The sequence below is a fragment of the Carassius gibelio genome, chromosome B18, assembly GCF_023724105.1.
Source record: "Carassius gibelio isolate Cgi1373 ecotype wild population from Czech Republic chromosome B18, carGib1.2-hapl.c, whole genome shotgun sequence".
NCBI lineage: Eukaryota > Metazoa > Chordata > Actinopteri > Cypriniformes > Cyprinidae > Carassius > Carassius gibelio.
Window position 1 is genome coordinate 1959958 of NC_068413.1, and position 20717 is coordinate 1980674.

Here is a 20717-nt window from a genome sequence, read left to right on the forward strand (position 1 = left end):
TTCTTCTGCGATTTACTTATAATACTTCTTCATTTCCATAATTATATTATCTTTTATTATAATCATTGTTGTTAATAGTGTTCATCGTCTGTTTGATGACGTCTTTAATTGATTTTTACTGTACATTTCTGCCATATGTACATCAAATTATGGAGATGTACTATACTATATATTTAGCCTATTAATAAATATATTTTATAGACGTAATTTTCTGTAAAGCTGCTTTTATCTTGAAAAGCCCTATTCAAATAAACTAGAATTGAATATTATATATAGAATATTTTGATTTTATAGTGGGGTCACAGCGCCACCTAGTGACTGACTGCCACATACTGCAGACCTTTTCTCTATTTACAGTTTATTTTTTGTAGTTCTTTTTCCTCTTCAAAAATATTAAATACAACATTTCACTTTTATTTAATACCTAATAAGTTAATACATGTTATATATTTATACTTTTATAAATTCATTAATCAGAGACTAATTAAATTAACTAGTAAAAGCAAAAATGTACATATACATATATATATATATATATATATATATATATATATATATATATATATATATATATATATATATATATATATATATACACAAAAAATCTACTTTTTATAAAAAATAAATTTACATTATTTTTACCTTTAAAAAAAATCTTATTTTATATTCATAATGAATTCATATTGTATCGTTTCCATTTTTATTATAATATAATATGCATTAAATTCAAGTTAGGGTCCAAGACTATTTTCATCACTGTACTTTTGTATTTGAAGCTACATGATTATATTAAGCAAGGTCAAATTTCCTCAAGAGTACAATACTATTATCACTTTAGAATATTTGTTTTAAAAATTATATTAATTCAATTATATCAAATATTTATATCCTAACCTATACCCTTAACCTGCTACCTACTACATAAAGTACAAATAAATAAATCGATAAATAAGCTCCAGAGTATTATAATCTCAAAACTAAATATGGACATCTAGAAAAAAATATTAAAAATAAATACTCCATCCAGAAATAGAAAAATAAATAAGTAAAAAAACACGGCAGTTACAAAAGATCACCTGGACACTGTAATTAATTCTGAAGTTTATTCGTCCCATTTCAATTAAGAATTTCAATTCATCAAAAGGCCTTATAAAGAGTTTATGGCTCGCAGAAACTCCTTGATTGCTAACAGGGAAGATTCTCTTCTAAACGAATCCCATCAGGCCACTGAAAGAACGCATCGGACTGCATCTTGGTGTGTTGTGTCGTCTTCGTTACGTCCTACTGTTCACGTCACAGTTTAAGGCCAAAGGGTACGTGAACGTAATATCAGAAAACTTCAATTCCATCAATGTTTGTGTTAACACAAAACACGGCGGCGCACTGAAGTCACGCTGGGTTTCTGCCGTGAGGAGGGATTATGGGACAGAACGGACCTCAGGTGGTCGTTTCTTCTTCTGAAATACAGTCTCTTCATGCACAGGCATCCTTCATAGTACCTTAATCAATAGTCTGTTGCAAATCATGTTCCAATATCAAAAAACGAGATCTTTCTGTTGATCGCTGTACAAACGTGTCATCATGTCACAATCTCAGCTAACCTATGACCCGGTGAACACACACACACACACACACACACACTCTCTCACACACACAAAAACAAACGACAAACCTTGTAAAATGAACAAAAAACAGACATTAAAACATCAATCATGTTCCCATGATTCCAACACCAAAGCAAACGGCAAAAAAAGCAACAGAAAAACTGACAGTGACACCCAGAGAGAGTCAGCCGGGGGGGAAATCCCCCACAATGCTTTGGGCCTGACGAGCCGTGGTCATTTGTTTCCAGTGATGTCGTCATTCAGAGCCTTTTCAGGGGCCACAGCGTGAGCGCAGACGCCTCTCGGACCCTAAAACAGCAGCACTAGAGGGCGAGGGGCGACACACGAGAGAGAGAGAGAGAGAGAGAGAGAGAGAGAGAGAGAGAGAGAGAGCGCTCTGGGGTTGGGGGTTGGGGGTCGGGGGTCAGGGGTCATCCTAAAAAGGGCTAGCGGTTGTTTCTGGTCGCCTCTTTCGCTGCGATGATCAGCGGTGTGAGGCTGGACAGAGGCTTGGCCACTTTTAGGAACTGATGCTGCAGGGAGAAAGAGAGAGATGTCAGTCAAAAGATGTGACCAGTTAGTTGTTGACCATAAGGTATAAATTACTATTTCTAGCAATTCAACTGAAAGTGGGAGAAAATAAGGCCACCTGCTCAAGCAATTCAAATGTATGAATTCGAAGCCAGAGTACAAAGGAGTTTACATTTTATTCAGAACAGCTATAGTAAAATATAAGCTCCACATATACAGACTGTCAACAGCACCCCCTACTGGTTCAGAATATTACAACACCGAATGGAGCATAAAGGAATGCATTCTAGCATTTCAAAAAAAAATGAACACACAATAATAAAAATCACATCAAACTTAAACCCATATAAAAATATAATTAAATCGCACCTCAAATCCAAAGAATAAACAAATAAAGAAAACACTCAATACACTAGAACTCATTTCCTACACAGACCCACAGTGCAACTCTAAGTAGAGGGAGATTTATGCCCAGACCAAGCTTATTAAAGCAGGAGCGTAACGTTCTTGTAATTTTACCAGAAATAATAGTTTAAAGAAAGAAAATAAAAAATTGAACAGAAAAAAAGTGATGCTCAAGAATAATTTCTGCTTATCAATGCTGAAAACAGCTTTATATTTTTGTGGAAACAATGATACATTTTTTAGGATTCTTTGAAAAATATAAAGTTAAAAAGAACAATATTTTTTTTTCAAACATAAATATTTTATAGCATTTCAATGCATCCTTAGGCTACTGCTCATTTCTTTAATTCTTTTTATTTTTATAAACCTGTTTTAATGTAATGCATTAGTAAGCACTTAATTACTGTAATTTAACTATGTTTTCCCGTAAAAAGCAAAGTAAGGATTAATGCTCTTAATTGCCCTATAATACCATTCCAGTTACTTCTGATGTAACTGCATTAAATACTGTATAGACTATAGAGCAATTCTGTTAAACAACGGTAATATATTGTTAAAATCTAATGTTAAAATGTGTTTTTTTTTTATCTAACCTTCCAATATAATAAATAGGCCAAGTAATTAATAAAGTAAATAATAAAAAAAACTTCCTAATTGATGAATAAAAGTAAAGTTTTAAATCTTTTCATGCAAAATTAACTGCATTTCCTAATCCATTTGTAACTCAAGACTATTAATTTGTTAGTATGAAAAGTGATTTATATGTTTTCATTTTTAATGAACTGATAAATTAGTGTTTACTTTTCATGCATCACTCTAAATGCAAGTCTCTAAAATGTTCTGAGTCACTTTTTAACTGATATATATTGATATTAGAACCATAAACAAAAAAACTGTTACTTGAAACAAATTTGAATTTAGTTTAACTAAAAAAATAGATTTATTAAACCTTGATACTGGAAGCTCATTTCTTTAAGTCTAGGAAGAAAACACACACACACACACACACACCTGCAAAAGCTCCTTGGCAGAGCCTCTCTTCTCCACGTCCATCTCCAGACAGCGATTTAAGAAATCCCGAAACACGGACGAGAGTTTCTCCGGACTCTGCAGCTCCGGCGTTCCATTGGTGGCGATGAGATACAGAGCCTGGACAACAGCAGGGGTTAAAGGTCACACAGGAATCAACATTAACTACAGCATCAGTTCCTGAAGATACTACATCATGATCAAATGTTAATCTATATAAAATCATCCAAATGTTTCTGAAATTATATGAATGGGAAAACTCCATCGTCCGACTACTGCTTCACTTCTGTTTGCAACAAATTAACCTCATGCTAATAATTGTATTAGCAAACCTATACAGATAAAAGCCTTAGAGCTGATGCAAGTTGTAATAAAGTTGAATTCTGTCCTCCCTCAAAGTATGAGTCGATGAAATCAATGCAAACGTTTTCATCTACTGACATCAAGAGAGCATGATTTCAAATCATTCAGTGATCTGAAACACAGGATGAATCGCATCATCATAATCTTGAGATCACACGTGTATGTGAACCTGGTTTTTGTGAATAATTGTAAACAAATTTGTGACATGGCTCTAAAGACATATCTTTTACCTACTGTTTGTATCTACTTAGTATTAGACGTGTATTTTTATTCGATCGATATTTGTTTTTAATTTTCATATATAATTGTGTATATAATATTATTCATGGAGATCAGGAACAGATACATTATTTCAACATTATATACATTTAGTTTGTTTATACCACTGTTAAAATTTGAACTGTTTATTAAGATATAATTAAATCTTTTTTATTTTTTATAAATAATTTTGCATGTAAAATGCTACATTTTATTAAACAATAAATTCAGATCAGGAACAGATATGTTATTTAAATATTATAAACTTTTCCACTCTTTTAAATACAATAAAGTAAATACAAAAATTGAGCATTGACAGATTTTGAGATTATTTTTCTGGATTTTATAACTATTTATTTATTAGTATTGTACTAAATGGGTATTGTAACTTGCGTATGTTTATTAAAAACATTTCATAATATTGTTTTAAAACCTGTATTGCAAATTAGTTTTTTTAAGTGCAATAACTGCAAAATAATGTTGTCTCACCATGTTTTATTTTTATACATGGTACCATGGTAATACCATTGTTGAAAACACATAGTCTTGCAAATAATGACATGGTTTTTACACATAATTATATCGAAGCTGAATAAATAAACTTTCCAATGATGCATGTTTGTTAGGATCGGACAATATTTTTACAAACTATTTGAAAATCTGTAATCTGAGTGTGCAAAAAAATGGAAATATTAAGAAAATCACGTTTAAAGTTGTCCAAATTTAGTTCTTAGCAATGCATATTACTAATCAAAAATAAAATTTTGATATATTTATGGTAGGAAATGTACAAAATATCTTCATGGAACATGATCGTTACTTAATATCATAATGATTTTTGGCATAAAAGAAAAATCATTCATTTTGACCCATACAATGTATTGTTGGCTATTGCTACCAATACACCCCAGAGACTCAAGACTGCTTTTGTGCTCCAAAGTCACATATAGTTATCAAGTACCATGATATTACCAAGAAATAGGAACTGAGTGTGGCTTATATGTCTTTATTCTCACCCTCAAAGGGTTTTCGTTGAGGTACGGCGGCTCGCCCTCGATCATCTCGATAGCCATGATGCCCAGGGACCAGATGTCCACTTTGGGGCCGTAGGCCTTGCGGGTCACCACCTCCGGGGCCATCCAGTACGGCGTCCCAACCATGGTGCTCCGCTTGCTCTGTTCAGGAGTGATCTGAGCGCAGAAGCCGAAATCAGCTGACAGACAGACAGAGAGAGAGAGAGAGAGAGAGAGAGAGAGAGAGAGAGAGATGTTTAGACCGGCTGCTGTTGAATCAACTGAAAGCACAGCAGCAGATGCATAATCTGGACTCTCTACTGAAGAAAAACATACAAGCACTGAGAAGCCTCTGCACAAATGAAAACATCATAGTCCTGCTTACTTAAAATCGTTGTCAAAGCCAGGGATAAGAAACGCAATAACTCAAACAGCAGACCCAGAACAGCCCTAAATGTGTTGCAGCCTGAAGCCAAAATGAGAAGACAAGCTCACTGAGTTTGACGGAGCCGTCCATCCCCAGCAGAATGTTGTCGCTCTTGATGTCTCTGTGAATGACTTGATTCGAGTGCAGAAACTCCAGCGCTTGGAGACACTGCATGGAGAAGAACAACAGAGTTAATAAAGCAGATGAAAGCATGCATGTTTCAGCAGGGACATGCACAGGCCGCTAAACCCACTGAACCTCTTTGGGTATAATATATAATAATGTAATAAAAATATCCACAGTCTAACTAAATATCCACATTCTTAGAATTAGAACGTCTAAGCAACTGAATTTGCTGTTGTTGGCACACTTTGCATACACACACACACACACACACACACAAAGAATGATTTTGGTGATTTGCATGTGAAGAGCGTTCCAAATCATTCACTAGTGAGGTTGTGTTTCACTTAGGTTTGGAAGAGGTGCACACTCACTTCCCGACAGACGGCGGCGATCTGTGCTTCATCCATACATGTCTCCGTCACCACGTCTGTCAGGGAGCCTCCAGCCAGATACTCCATCACCACCCACAACTCGTCTCCCACCAGGTAACTACGGCAACAAGAGCGCATCGCTGAGTGATGCAGCAGAAACACTGCTTTTATCAGTGCAGGCGTGGAGAAATTCCCCATGGACACAGAAACGCATCAAAGCGGAATGGGAAAACAACTGAGATGATGTCACCGCAACGGCACTAGCTGGAATGATCTCCTCGTCACCGGATTTTTTTGTGACTTTTTATTTTTTCCTATTCGTCTGATTTTCATTATCTTTAGAAACTTTAGATCATCGGATCACTTGTTTTTAAAGAAAATATATTTTAAATTATTAATTATTATTTGAATTTTTATTCATTAACATTTTAAATGTATTCATTTCCTTGACTTGCGCAAAGGCGAGCAGATTTTGGAAAATAACATAAAAGAAAAAAATCTGTTAAAATCATTTACATATCAGTAAAATAAAATATAACGTTAATGAATATAAAAAAAAAAAAAAAAACATATATATATATATATATAGAACCTGAATGAAGCGTATAAAACTAAAAGTAAATTTATAAAATATAAAACTAAATGTAAATATAACAAACAAAAAAACAAATCCAAAATAAAAGAAAACATACATTTAAAAATCTTACAAAACATATTGAAAAAAACTATGAAAGAACATTACAGAAGATATAAAATAAAAAAATAATATAATACAACTGAATGTTAATACAACAAAAACAAGCAACTAATAAAAAAAAGAAAAAGAAAATGTAAAATAATGAAAAGGAAAAAAGAAAATGGCAAAAAAAAGGAAAATGTGACAAGAAATAAAAATAAAAATAAAAGAGAATAACAAAAAATGAAACATCAAATACTAAATGGATATATATATATATATATTAGAAAATTGTTTTTGCTGCAAATTCGAAAATATAACTTTGAAAAAATATTTAAAAAATAAAAGAAAAATAAAGTGAATTCATCTCTCTTTTTATTATAAAAATGAAATGTATTTTTTATAGGTATAAAAATAGCGTAATCTAATGAAGTGACCTGTCCAGGTAATTGACGATGTTGGGGTTCTTGTTTTCCCTCATCACTAAGATCTCATTGATGATCAGCTCTTTCTTGGGCTGCTGCTGTAGGTTCATCTGTTTGATGGCCACCTGAGAGATGAGACATCAGAAGAAAAGCTTTCAGACACACTTGACCATGAATCAGAGAGTCTCTGGCTCCATTAACATGAGTGAGCATTGGCTTTGAGATTAGCTGTGTGTGCGTGTGTGTGTGCGTGTGTGCAGGTTCAGCTCAGAGGAATGTCATCAGATCAATATCACATGCCGTTTCCCTCCTGCATCCCCTGATTCACTACCATCGATCAGGAGAATGTCGAACCCTCTGTCAGAGGCACGTTAATAATGATGACTACAAGATGCTGGAAAGACCGCTGATATCTCCAGTTCTCCAAATGGACTCAAAATGCTGCCAAATGGCGTATTTGTCATGCAAAACAGTTGCTAGGTGGTGTCTTACTAGATAAAGGGTTAATTGGACTGCCTTACAATGGTACATGCAAGTTTGATACAATGATATAATGTGTTACATAATATATAATGATATATATAACGTTCATAGTAGTAGTAAATCATTTTATGCTATTTTATTTTATTGCAGTTGGAAATAAACGAAGTAAACAAGTCAAAATCGTATTACTTTACTGATTAATAAAAATAATAGAGTTGCATGCTTTATTAGTGATGTTAGGCAAGTATTGACCTCGTGATTTTCCATTTTAAGCATTATATATGTTGAACAAATATCATTTAATGGCCGCAGTATATCATGCATGTGCTAATGTTGCTTTAACATCTATGAGCAAATTAAGTAAATGTAATAAAATGTATAAAATGTAATTATATTTGATAAAAAAAACTGTAAATTAATATATTATAGTTTTATTTGCATTACATTCTATTTTTGAATTTCATTTTATATTTTATTCTATTTTATTTTAAATGTTATTTTATTAAATTCAATTTATATTTATATACATACATACATGCATACAATACACAAATAATTACAATTTAAAAATATATATTTTATTTTATATAATATTTAATTATATATTACATATTATTAATATTATATTATTAATTTAATAATTATATAACATCATTATTTATAGTATTTTATTGCATTGAGAACTAAACTTAAAGTCAACTTAATTCAAAAAATATTCTCTGAATATATGATCTAATTATTTTACACATTAGTCCACTGGTCAATAATAATAATAGTGATGCTTGCATTATTATTGATGCTTGGTAAGTATTCATTCAAGCTTTATATTAGTTGCACACACATGATTTAACATGTATTACGTCATGCAGGTGCTGAAGGTTGCTTTAACATCCATGAAGAACTGTTCTAGTGTCATAGTGCACACTCTTCCTGAAGAAAACACTCATCGAGGTGACGTACACGTGTGAGAAACGTCTCACCTCTTGTCCTGTGGCGATGTCTATGGCTGTGTAGACCGTTCCAGACGCCCTGATGACGGAAGAAAATGTAGATGAGGATTGTTGAAAGATTTGTTAGATTTGGCATTAATAATAAAACGTGCATCGTTAATCTCACCCCTGGCCGATCTTCTCAAATCGGGTGTACTTCTTCTTCGGGTCGCCCACGCTGACTATACTTCCTGTGGAGTGAAGATCGCATGTTATTTTAAGAGGTAAGAATAAGAAACACTACAAAACATGAAAACTTAAGACACACAGGCAGACAACAAGGCAGCTGTTTACAAGACAAAAAAGAAGAATGAAGAAGAATATAGTGTTTTAGGGTTTGTGGAAGAACTAATCGAATTAATAATCGATACACTAATGAGAATGCCTTAAACTGTGCTAATCACACACACACAAAAAATCATAATAATTAAATAAATGAATTAATAAATAAATGTTATCATACCCTTGAAAACTTTTATTATTAAGAATTATTTTTATTTTATTTTTGGTATTTCTACATAAATAATGTCAGATTTAATTCAATGTGTTACTATTTTTAATAAATTATTTTTTAAAATTTACTAGCAATTATGGAGTAAAACATTGTTTCTACACAATTTTTTCAGCTTGGTAATAGAAATTAATTTTATTTTTTATTTTATTGCAATGAGAAATATAAACTTAATTAATAAGTTTATATTAAATGTTGCAAATTTGAGCAAATACATCTTTTCATTTAAGGAATCTATATTTTTTTAAATTAAATTATTATTATATTTTACAGGTAAACAAAACAGTATTACTACAATTCTATTATATGTGGCATTTATTTAATTTAATAATTTTATTGTTATATTTTATTTTATTTTATTAAAGTAGCTCTGTTCCAAATGTGTATGAAATATACATTATCTTGTGTTGTGTCAGAAAAAACAACAGGCATCGCTTGCTAGTTCTTTTCAAATGCTTTTTTTTATGGTGCAATTTGAAATGCATGCAAATATGTGTCAAAATAAGTGTAATATAATTTTTATTATATTAACCAAGCAGCTGGAGATTGTGAATCGTCTCTCTCACAGTGGTCACATATAAGATGAGAGATGCTCAAACAGTCCAGTCTCACACACGCAAACGATGCTGAGCAATGAGAGAGAAAGAGAGAGGGAGGGAGGGAGGAAAAGGCCTCTAAACCTTTAGGAAAAGACAGATTTACAGGCAGTGAGGTAACGGAGGCTGGGAAACACAGAAAGGAAGAAGGCCAGGGTCTTAAACATCTTCATTTTGAGGTGTAACCCAGCAACTATTGATGAACGGAGGACGACAAATCTTTGGCCGAGAGGGGCCTGAGGGGACAGAGACACACTGGATGACTGCAGCAGCATCCCGTTCTTACCAGCAGAGGACGATCTGAGCACGTCTGGAGCGCATGGGGTTTTTAATAAGATACAGGTGCTTAGAAAGTCATGCATCTCTGCAGCAGCTCAAACCAAATCATTTCATGCTCATCGATAACAATGCATGTAGCAAAAATGACAAATTAAATAATGCAGCAAAAAAAAATAAGCATTGCACGAAACGACTCGATCAACAGATACAAGCAGGTTTGAGTTCCTCCGTGAAATAAACACATCGTATATATATTTGATAGGTCAGGAATAATGTGCAGTCAGCCGGTCTGCAACATAAAATAAACCTTGACGGATAAAAAATAATTAGTAAAAAAAAGAAAAGTGATGATATTTTAAATTAAAATAAGTGTTTTCTATGTAAATACACAGAATAAATCATTACAGTGTCTCATGATCCTGTCTGCAGTGTGGAGACTTACGCAGTTTCTCGAGTATCTCGTCGTCGGTCATCTTCTTCTTGCGTGTTTTGTCGGTGTTTTGAGGCGTGGAGGGTGGAGGGGTGTTGGTGTTGGTGGTGCTGGCTGTGGCGGAGGTGGTGGAGGGTGGAGGGGTGAGACTGTCGTCCTCCGCGGCCGTGTTAGCGATTGGTGACGTAGCGGCGTCTTTGGTGGAGAGCGGACGAGGAAGAGGGTCAATAACGGAGCGCGTGTAGATCTGTGGGCAGAGTTAATACAGGAAAAAAAAATTAATTAATTAAAACAAAGTAAAATAAAATCAATTGATTAAATTAAGTTTGGATTAAATAAATAAAAAAAGAGTGAAATAAAATAAAAAATAAATTTAAATAAAAAAATATTAATATAAATGATTTATATAAAAATATATTTATGAAATAAAAACATTAATGAAATTAATATATTATTAAATTATAGAATAAAAATAATAAATGTGACCCTGGAGCACAAAATATGTCTTTAGTCTCTGGGGTATATTTGTAGCAATAGCCAAAAATACATTGTATGGGTCAAAAATTATCATTTTTCTTTTAAGCCAAAAATCATTAGTTATGTCCGTGAAGATATTTTGTAAATGTCCTACTGTAAATATATTAAAACTTAATTTTTGATTAGCAATATGCATTGCTAAGAATTAATTTGGACAACTTTAAAGACGATTTTCCCAATATTCTTTTCACCCTGAGATTCCAGATTTCCAAATAGTTGTATCTCGGACAAAAACTGTCCCATCATAAGAAACCATTCAGCTTTCAGATGACGTATAAATCTCAATTTCGAAAAATTGACACTTAAGTTTTGTGGTCCAGGGTCACATATAATAAAAAGAGAGAATATGAAGTCAAGATGATAAACCACTAGGACACATGGGGCCCAAATGAAGCGATGGATGATTCCCAAGACACTGTGGGAAAGGACCGGCCGGCTGGTACCCACAGACACAATAAAACACAGATTCCAGCACAGCTTGGTCTGAAGTGACTCAAGTGAATATAATTCTCTCCTCAGACCTTCACAAGCTGAACAAAACCCTCAAGATTTCTGCTCTCCGGAGCCTCTGTGCTTAATCTGCTCCAACAGAAGCAGATCGCTGTCACACGCATTAAATTTCCTGCTCTTTTCTCTTTTCAGCCGGGGTTGGGCTCGTGTTCTTTAATTCATTTTGGAGACAAAAACAGAGCATAAACAAGCAGCCAAAGAGCTGAAGTGTGCAGTCAGATGTTGATTCACTACAATGGCAGCTTGGAAACAGTGTACATCTGTCCATCCTGAGACTCGCTCCGAGTCGCCAGGATCAGCATCAAGGGTTAATAATACACCAGTCCAATAGGAACTGACTGACATCTTCAACACAACAATAAGACAGAAATAAAAATAAGTTTTTTTTTTTTTTTTACTGAAACAAACCTTATTTTTAACCAGTGTTTTATTTTAAATTAAATTAAATTAAATTTATGCATTTAGCAGACGCTTTTATCCAAAGCGACTTACATTGCATTCAGTCTAACAATTTTTCCTAACGTGTTCCCAGGGATTCAAACCCCCAACCTTTTGCTTGCTAACGCAATGCTCCTTGTCAACTAAACTAAAAAATAAAATAGGAGAAAAAAATAAACATTTAAAACCTTAACCACATGGCAATTTACATTAACTAAAAACTGTAATAAAAAAGAAAGAAAAAGTGTATAAAACACATACATACACATATGCATGTATATATATATATATATATATATATATATATATATATATATATATATGTGTGTGTGTGTGTGTGTGTGTGTACAAATTCTGTGACCTACAATTCCCAGTTACACACACACACACACACACACAATGACAAAAGCACATAACATGATTAAAACTGTTTAATTAAATTGTAAACTGGTGAAAGCTACTTCAAAATAGTATTCCAAATAACAATAATAAATAGTATATAAATACAAATAAAATAACAATATTTCTAACATTCAAAATGAAGTTAGAGCAAATATATTGAATAAATATGGTTCTAGATTTTTTTCAGTGACTTATGCCCTGAGTGAAATTTTCAATACTTATCCTGTGTTTTCCCTATAATATCTTATTGTAATTTTGCCATTGGCTAATACTGTAGCATGAGCTCAAAGTTCAAAGACATGCCCTACAAGCGTCCTGTGTCCACTGTACAGTACTCATGTGTGGGTGAGAGTGTGAACACATTACAGGACATCATTCATCTCCTCGGACCTAATGAGAGTGAGACCCCTTCACATCAAAACCACACATGAATGAGCGCTGGTGGAGCATCTTTAATCATCCACCAGGCCTGGTCCAGACAGACGAAGGGAAACACACACACACAAACACACACTCCTGCATTAAAGCTCCAGTCACCTACCCACCGCTCTGAACACATGCATATTTATTCGGTAATTACAGGTTAGCTTGAAGGCGTCTAGAGTCAGAAAACTCATTATTCCAGACTGCAGACTGAACTGTCATGCATCTGCATCTGTGAGCCAACACCCACAACACTGAAACACCTGACCACTTCCTGTCTAACCAACCATAATAACCTACTAACACCCCACTACTGCACCGAGCACCTTAGCAATGCCCTCAGAAACACTTCAATTAATCTAGCAACTGCCTAGAAACCAACAGCCACTATCTGTCTGTCTAGCGACCAATCACAATAATCTACTAACCAGGATTATCAATAATTCAAACTAAATCTATTATTAAATTAATTAATTATTAAAATACAGCTGAAATAAAATAAAACAAATATTAGATTTAAAAAAAAAATCGATAAGTGAAAAAAAAAAACGGAAAAATTTTTTTTAATATTTTTTTAAATAAAAATAAATATATTTAAATAAAATCCAATTCAAAATATTATTAAAAACGACCAGTTAGAATAAAAAAAATTTAAACTAGTAAAAATACAAAAAGCACATAACAATATTAGCAAAAATAAATAAATAAAAGATAACTGAAAATAAAATATTTAAGTTGAAGCACTAAAATTAATAAGTGGAAATAAATAAAAACTTCCATTGAACGAAAACTAAAAATGAAAAAAAATTCAATATAGTAATATTGATAAAAAATCTAGAAATAAAACAAATTCAAAATCCGGATAACAAAATTTGCCGTAAGCATTTAAGGCAACATCTCAAAGCGAGTATTTGCATTTTATTTTAAACCCATTATTATTATTATTATTTTATTACTTGCACTTTTCTTTTTACTTATTATTTTACTTTTCCATTTCTTGACACCATGAAAGTATAATTGTGTCATACCTATAAAGCACACAGACCTCAATCCGAGAGCATAGCTGTATTTTTACTTAATTATAAAAAAAAAACTATACAAGTATTAAAAAACATAAACACCCTTGAAGATGCTTAGAAAACCTCAGCAACTGCTCCCTGTCTCATATAAGTGAATACTCACAGATTTAGTGTGTTCGGGACGGGGTGCGATGATGGGTGGAGGCGTGGCTTCATCCTCATCCTCATCCTCATCTTCTTCATCCTCGTCCTCGGAGACGGGGGCCACGGCGGGGGTCTCCGAAACGGCCTTGGAGTTCTGCGGAGCGTGAAACAAGCCGAGCAGGAAGTGAGGCTGACCGACTGACATCACAACATGAGAGCAGAACAAACCCAACATGCCAACCTCACTAAACCCTCACCAGATGACCTGATACGCCCCAAATACACCTTCACTCCCCATCCCGCTTCACATCTAACCTGATTCGGTCTGAGCTACGGATACGGCACGACTCAGCAGGAGAACTGGACGAAAAAGATGCTGATTCACAGTGCAGAGAGAGAGAGAGAGAGAGAGAGAGAGATGAACCCGCTGGCACTGCCTGGAGGGGCTGGCATCACTTCTGTCCTTCTGTTGAGTGGGCAAATCTTACGGGACTCTGTCACCTTGTTGTCCACTGTGACATCCCCCCCCCCCAATTTTAGCTCTCGGTTCCCTCCTCTCTTTCGCACTTCCCCTCCGGCTAACTTCCTCCCGTCCTATCCTCTGTCAATCTGTCGCGTGAGCCGAGAGGACATTTGTTCAGATTCGCCTCCTGACCTCAAACGCTTCTGTGCGTGTCACAGATAAAACTGGAAAACAGTCAGACATCACAATGACTCACCACTGCGTTGGAAGAGTTGTAGTTATCGGCACCTTTATCTGAAATTAAAAACAGACGAAAGAGAAATGAGAAATACAGTAGAACTAATATACAGACAGCACCTTACAGATATGATTTTTTCAACTGCTGGTTTATGTGTGATATATGTGTGTGTGTGTGTGTGTGTGTGTGTGTGTGTATATAATATGAGATGCATGCACAGGCCCTAAAATTAAATTATTATCTGACACAGCAAAACTGTTGTTCTGTGTAAAGTGTGCATAAAAAAAAAAAAAAATTCATAAAAAATTTAATTAAGCTTCGTTTTGTGAAAGTTTTACAGTCATTTGTTCTACATTTTGCTCATCTGTCAAAAAAAATAAAATTCAAATCAAAAATATTTAAAAAATTTTCAATTGAGATGCTATTTTTCAAAAAAAAAATATATATATAAATATTATATATAAAATATAATATGTGAAAAAATTTTTTTAAATGTATGTATATCGTCGCTTTGGAATGGAGTTATTCACATATTCTTATTCTGTGACGACTTATTAACATTATGTGATGTTTCTTTTGTAACTTAAAAAAAAAACTAATTCTATCTACAGAAGTCTATGGGATGCAAACACTTTGAAGCTCAATACCTCAAAACTGCTCAGAATGCACAAAGAACCTCATAATTCGATATATATATGTTAGTGAGGTCAAATGATTAATCGTGATTACTCGTATCCAAAATAAAAGTTTTTGTATATTTATTATGTAAATATAAATACACACACATGCATGTACATGCAAAAATGTTATGCTTACATATTAAATATATTTATATATAATATAAATTATATGAATATAAAATTAATAAATATAAATAGATTTTTTTGTTGATAAATACATATAATTTTCTAAATATATACAGTATGTGTGTATTTAGTATATATTCATAATAAATATACAGAGTACACATACATTTAGTATGTAAACAAAAACTTATTTTGGATGCTATATATTTTTTTTTTAATATGGAAGTGAGTGTCACACCTGTAAAGCTCATGTATTTCTGGCTGTTGGTTGTTTCTTTAGAGTCGTAGAATTTAAGGACATCCAGAACGACCTGAGGATTCTTCTTCTGCTCGAGTTTGGTGATGTTGGATGTCTGGAGTAACCGTGCCCACTGCTCAGGCATGCCCTAAACAGAGAGCCACAACAACAAGCACTGAAGACGGTGTAAATCAAGACAATCAGTCACACAGAACTATGACACTCACAATGCGGCTTTCTCAAGCATTCTTGTGTAAAAGTAATAGTAAACCTGACAGATAGATTAATACGGTTTCATTGTGTTGAGTTTGAGTGTGATGCTGGACCACCGCGATGGACTAAAGTAATTTGAGCATCTCTGCTGGCGTGGTTCTGTCCCAACGGCTCTCATTAACACTCGTTACACAAACTGAACTCAACTCAGTGTCACACACAGGAAACATACGGCTGATTTAGGGGTCAGGAAAAGAGCACAGCTCATTTAATACCTTATCAAATATAATAAACCAGATGTAAAGAGGAAGACAGATCTGGACCCGGGGGTTAATGCTGCGAGTCTGAACTGCTGGAGGATCATTTTCTATATTTGGGTTGCTGATGTCAAACAGGTGCAAGTCTATAAATGAACATCTTTGGCTATTTTTATTTCCAATTGTCCTTTTTTGCCTGCTTTCTTTAGCATTTTCTTTTTATAATCAGTTGAGTTCATTCATTTTACAGGTTAAGTGCAGAGTAAAAGTGAATTTTACATTTAGATGTGGCCATAATTAGTCAATATTTTTTTTCCCAGGGTTTGTATAACAAGATATAAAAAGAGAGTCTAATAATATAGAACTATATGCATATGTAATAATGTCTGAATGCATGAATAAAGATGTTTTCAACATGGAGTATGTGGGCATCCTACAGGAAAAGATCTTTGCTCTGACTTACAGTGAACTCTCCAGTGACGGCGTCAAAGCCAACATGGATAGTGTGCTCAAAGTCTGACGGCAGAGAGATCTCTGGACGCTCCTTCTTCTTATTGGCTGAAGACGAGGATGTGGGCGGAGACACAGGTGAGTGAAAGAAGAGAATAACAGTTAAGGGATGTTTAAACTTCGATTCAAACATTTAGTGTAAAACGTGTTTCATTTTGTCTCAGTATTAGACAGATACAGTACAGAATAACGAGAAATCATTGTATAAATATGACCATTCAAAAAACGTACAGATATATGATTGTAGCATGCATAAACATGTTGCTAACATGTTTTAACCTTGTCATCATGATTTAACACATAGCCAGCATGTGTTAACATGTTGCCAACATGCTTTAGAACATTGTTAATATTTTAACATGTTAGTAGCCTGTTTTTAACACATTGTTAGCATGATTTAACACATTACTTACATGTTTTAACACTTCGCTAGCATGTTTTAACATGCTCCTAACATGTTTTAGAACATCTCTAACATTTTAAGATGTCTCTTGCATGTTTTAGAACATTTGTAGCATGCTAGTAGCATGTTTTAACCTTGTTATCATGATTTAACACATTACTAACATGTTTTAACACCTTGCTAATGTTTAGAACATCTCTTCGAACATTTTGGCATGTTGCTTGCATGTTTAGAACATTGTTAAGATGCTAGTAGCTTGTTTAACACACTGTTAGCATGATTTAATACTAATACTTTAATACTAATGTTTTAAAACATTTCTAGCATGCTAGTAGCATGCTTTAACCTTGTTATCATGATTTAACACATAGCAAGCATGTACATGTATTAACATGTTACTAACATGTTTTAGAACATCGTAAATGTTTTAACATATTAGTAGCCAGTTTTAAGACATTGCTATCATGATTAAATACAATATTAACATGTTTTAACACTTCGCTAGCATCATTTAACATGTTCGCTAACATGTTTTTAGAACATCTCTAACATTTTAACATATTGCTAGCATGTTTTAGAACATCCCTAACATGCTAGTAGTCAATTTTAACACATTGTTTGCATGATTTAATACATTACTAAGATGTTTAAACAACGTACTAATGTTTAGAACATCTCTTCGAACATTTTGGCATGTTGCTTGCACTGTTAGCAGGATTTAATACTAATAGATTAATATGAATGTTTTAGAACATTTCTAGCATGCTAATAGCATGTTTTAACCTTGTTGTCATGATTTAACACATAGCCAGCAAGTTTTAACATGTTGCTAACATGTTTTAGAACATCGTAAATGTTTGAACATATTAGTAGCCAGTTTTAAGACATTGCTATCATGATTAAATACATAAAAAACATGTTTTAACACTTCGCTAGCATCTTTTAACATGTTGCTAGCATGTTTTAGAATATCCCTATCATGCTAGTAGTCCATTTTAACACATTGTTTGCATTATTTAATACATTACCAACATGTTTTAACACCATGCTAATATTGACCATCTTTTAGAACATTTTGGCATGTTGCTTGCATGTTTAGAACATAATTAAGAAGCTAGTAGCTTGTTTAACACATTGTTAGCATGATTTAATACAACTAATGTGATTTCACATTTTGCTAACAGGTTTCAGAACATTGTTAGCATGTTTTAACAGCATGGTTTTTTTAGCACTTGTTAATTTTTCTGGCATGTTTAGCATGATGCTAGTATGTTACTAGCATTTCATAGGCTAATTACTTTTGCACACAGATATAGAGAAATATGTTAATTTTTACATATTTGTAATTGTAATTTTTAATCTATCTATCTGAAATATTTCCATAAAACATCACACCAATTCCTGTTTTTTTTATTTTATTTTATTCTCATCTTATTTTAGTGCAAATAAGTATCACTAACACTATTGTCTACCGTTTTAAGCTCATAAAGTGCTGATCTTCATAAAGTCATCATTACAATATATACCCCGTCTGGCATGTATTATGCTCTGCTCCAGTTCCTGAGTATCACTCATGTGTGCGGATGCTGCTAATGCCTGTTATTATAAACGTCCTCATCTGCTCTGTGCTGAAGCCAGGCAGGGTCTTAAATATTAACGATGTGCTAACGGGCTGGTAATTATCACAAAACAGGCCTGCAGAAAGACGAGCACGAAGTGAGACGAACCCTTGACACAGAGACATGAGCGGACGCACAGGTGTTTGTGTTATAAACTGAAGAAGTGTGAGAATCTGATGACACAAACTAGGAGTATCACTGTATAAAATGATTGTTATTTTAACAGTAAAAGACTGTAAAAAATGCTACAGTAAAAATCTGTTAACTGGTTAACATTAATTTTCCATACTATATTCGGTGGATAAATGTAATTACATTTAATGTTATTTTACAGTAAAATTCTGTAAAAAATGCATTTTTTGGAAGTGAAAAAGAAGTCATTGTATAATTTACAGTGAGAAATCATAAATCGACACTCCCAGAATTCCCAGCATGTTTTTTTTTTAAATGACATGTTTCTTCTTAGTTTTTCTTATTTTTTGTGTACATTAGGGTTTAATCTTACATCTAATGTTGTTAAATGAATGTTTACTGCATTATTTCAGTATCACGTGTCACAATAATGGGGTATAATGTTAGTGTGAATGACACTGTGCACCTTCTATGTTAGTCTTGTCCTCCTCAGCTCGTAGAAAAGGCTTTCTTAACACTTCCCATAATAACAAACGCTTAATAATTAATGTAAAATTTTTCCAAAAATGTACCCTCGCTAAAAACGGGGCAGGATGTATTTGTGTTTCCCTCTTTGCTGTTGCCGTTTTGTTCTGACAACATCATGTTATTATTATTATATTAACAAGAAAATAGATTTTTTTATACATTTGTGAATCACTAGAAGATTGAATTGTGATTCATATGTGAATTGATTTTTTTCTCCCGCCCCTACCATGAACTAAGAAGATTGGTGTGTATAAACCACAAAGGTCAAAAGGTTTTTGGTCATAAAGTTGGCACACAGATGCATTGTGGTGCTTCTCGAGACCTTTGACCCTGAATGACTCCTCCTAGAAATTCTATTCTTTCCGGATTCCTTTGAAGTCCTTGTTTTAGTAATCACTCACTCTTGTCTCCTCCTCCGGTGAGTATGGATCGGATGAAGCCTTCTTTTCTCCTCTTGTCCTCTGGGTTGGGCGGCAGAGGTTTGGAGCCGTGATTCAGTGGGCCTGAGTCTTTACCGGACGAGCCAATCATGGTGCTGGTGTTTCTCATGGGCGGAGCTGGCGGCTTGTCTTCTACTTCCCCATTGTCTGACATCTTCAGCTGTGGGCGTGGCTAAATCTGAAACACACAACCAATCAGAGCTAATGAGATGGTGAAAAGGGGAGGGGCTAAAGTAAATCAACAGCAGGGGATGCTGGAATGAAACAAAGCATAATTAGATTTACTAAATTACCACCAATCTTCTTTTAATAGCATTTAGATTCAACTAGGACACAGCACGAAAAAACAGCTAAGACTGGAGAAAACACCATCTGAGTTAGTTTCAGACTGCTGTATGTATTATTTGTATATACAGTATATGCATAAATTGTATCATCATTGCTAAAAAATATGAAGCAGCACAGCTGTTTTCAAATTTTATAATAATAGAAAAAAAAAGCAAATAAGCATACGAGTATGATTTCTGAAGATCATGTGACACTGAAGACTGGAGGAATGATGTTGAAAATACAGCTGCGCATCACAGAAATAAAAACATTTCATAATATATTCACATAGAAAAAAGCTATTAGAAACTGTAATAATATTTCACAATTGAATAGCTTTTACTTCGAATCAAATACAGGCAGCATTGATGAGCAAAAACATAAAAAAAATCTAAAAATAAAATCACCAACTTCAAACTTTAGAGGTTAATTAAAATCACCAATCCTAATATATGAACAATAGCGAATATTTCCTTATTAAACAATGTTTTCTTAAGTTTTCAGCCCCGTCTTTGCTGTAGAAAGCACATGATTCAGTGAAGCAGCTCTGACAT

General features: G+C 33.7%; 1 protein-coding gene across 4 annotated transcripts in view; it reads right to left on the bottom strand.

Annotated features, from left to right (window-relative positions):
- Positions 1-1089: 1089 nt before the first annotated feature.
- LOC127977912 (serine/threonine-protein kinase PAK 1) overlaps positions 1090-20717 on the bottom strand; it is a 36756-nt gene continuing 17128 nt past the window's right edge. For all 4 annotated transcript variants that reach the window (XM_052583136.1, XM_052583137.1, XM_052583138.1 and 1 more), the window contains exons 2-15: positions 19798-20014; positions 16668-16762; positions 15735-15882; positions 14709-14746; positions 14009-14143; positions 10529-10763; positions 8828-8891; positions 8692-8740; positions 7241-7353; positions 6128-6245; positions 5699-5798; positions 5207-5403; positions 3552-3689; positions 1090-2137 (exon numbers count right to left, since the gene is read on the bottom strand). In XM_052583136.1, the coding sequence (XP_052439096.1) occupies positions 2051-2137; positions 3552-3689; positions 5207-5403; positions 5699-5798; positions 6128-6245; positions 7241-7353; positions 8692-8740; positions 8828-8891; positions 10529-10763; positions 14009-14143; positions 14709-14746; positions 15735-15882; positions 16668-16762; positions 19798-19990 (1710 nt within the window). In that variant the 5' untranslated portion in view covers positions 19991-20014 and the 3' untranslated portion in view covers positions 1090-2050. The remainder of the gene's footprint in view (positions 2138-3551; positions 3690-5206; positions 5404-5698; positions 5799-6127; positions 6246-7240; positions 7354-8691; positions 8741-8827; positions 8892-10528; positions 10764-14008; positions 14144-14708; positions 14747-15734; positions 15883-16667; positions 16763-19797; positions 20015-20717) is intronic.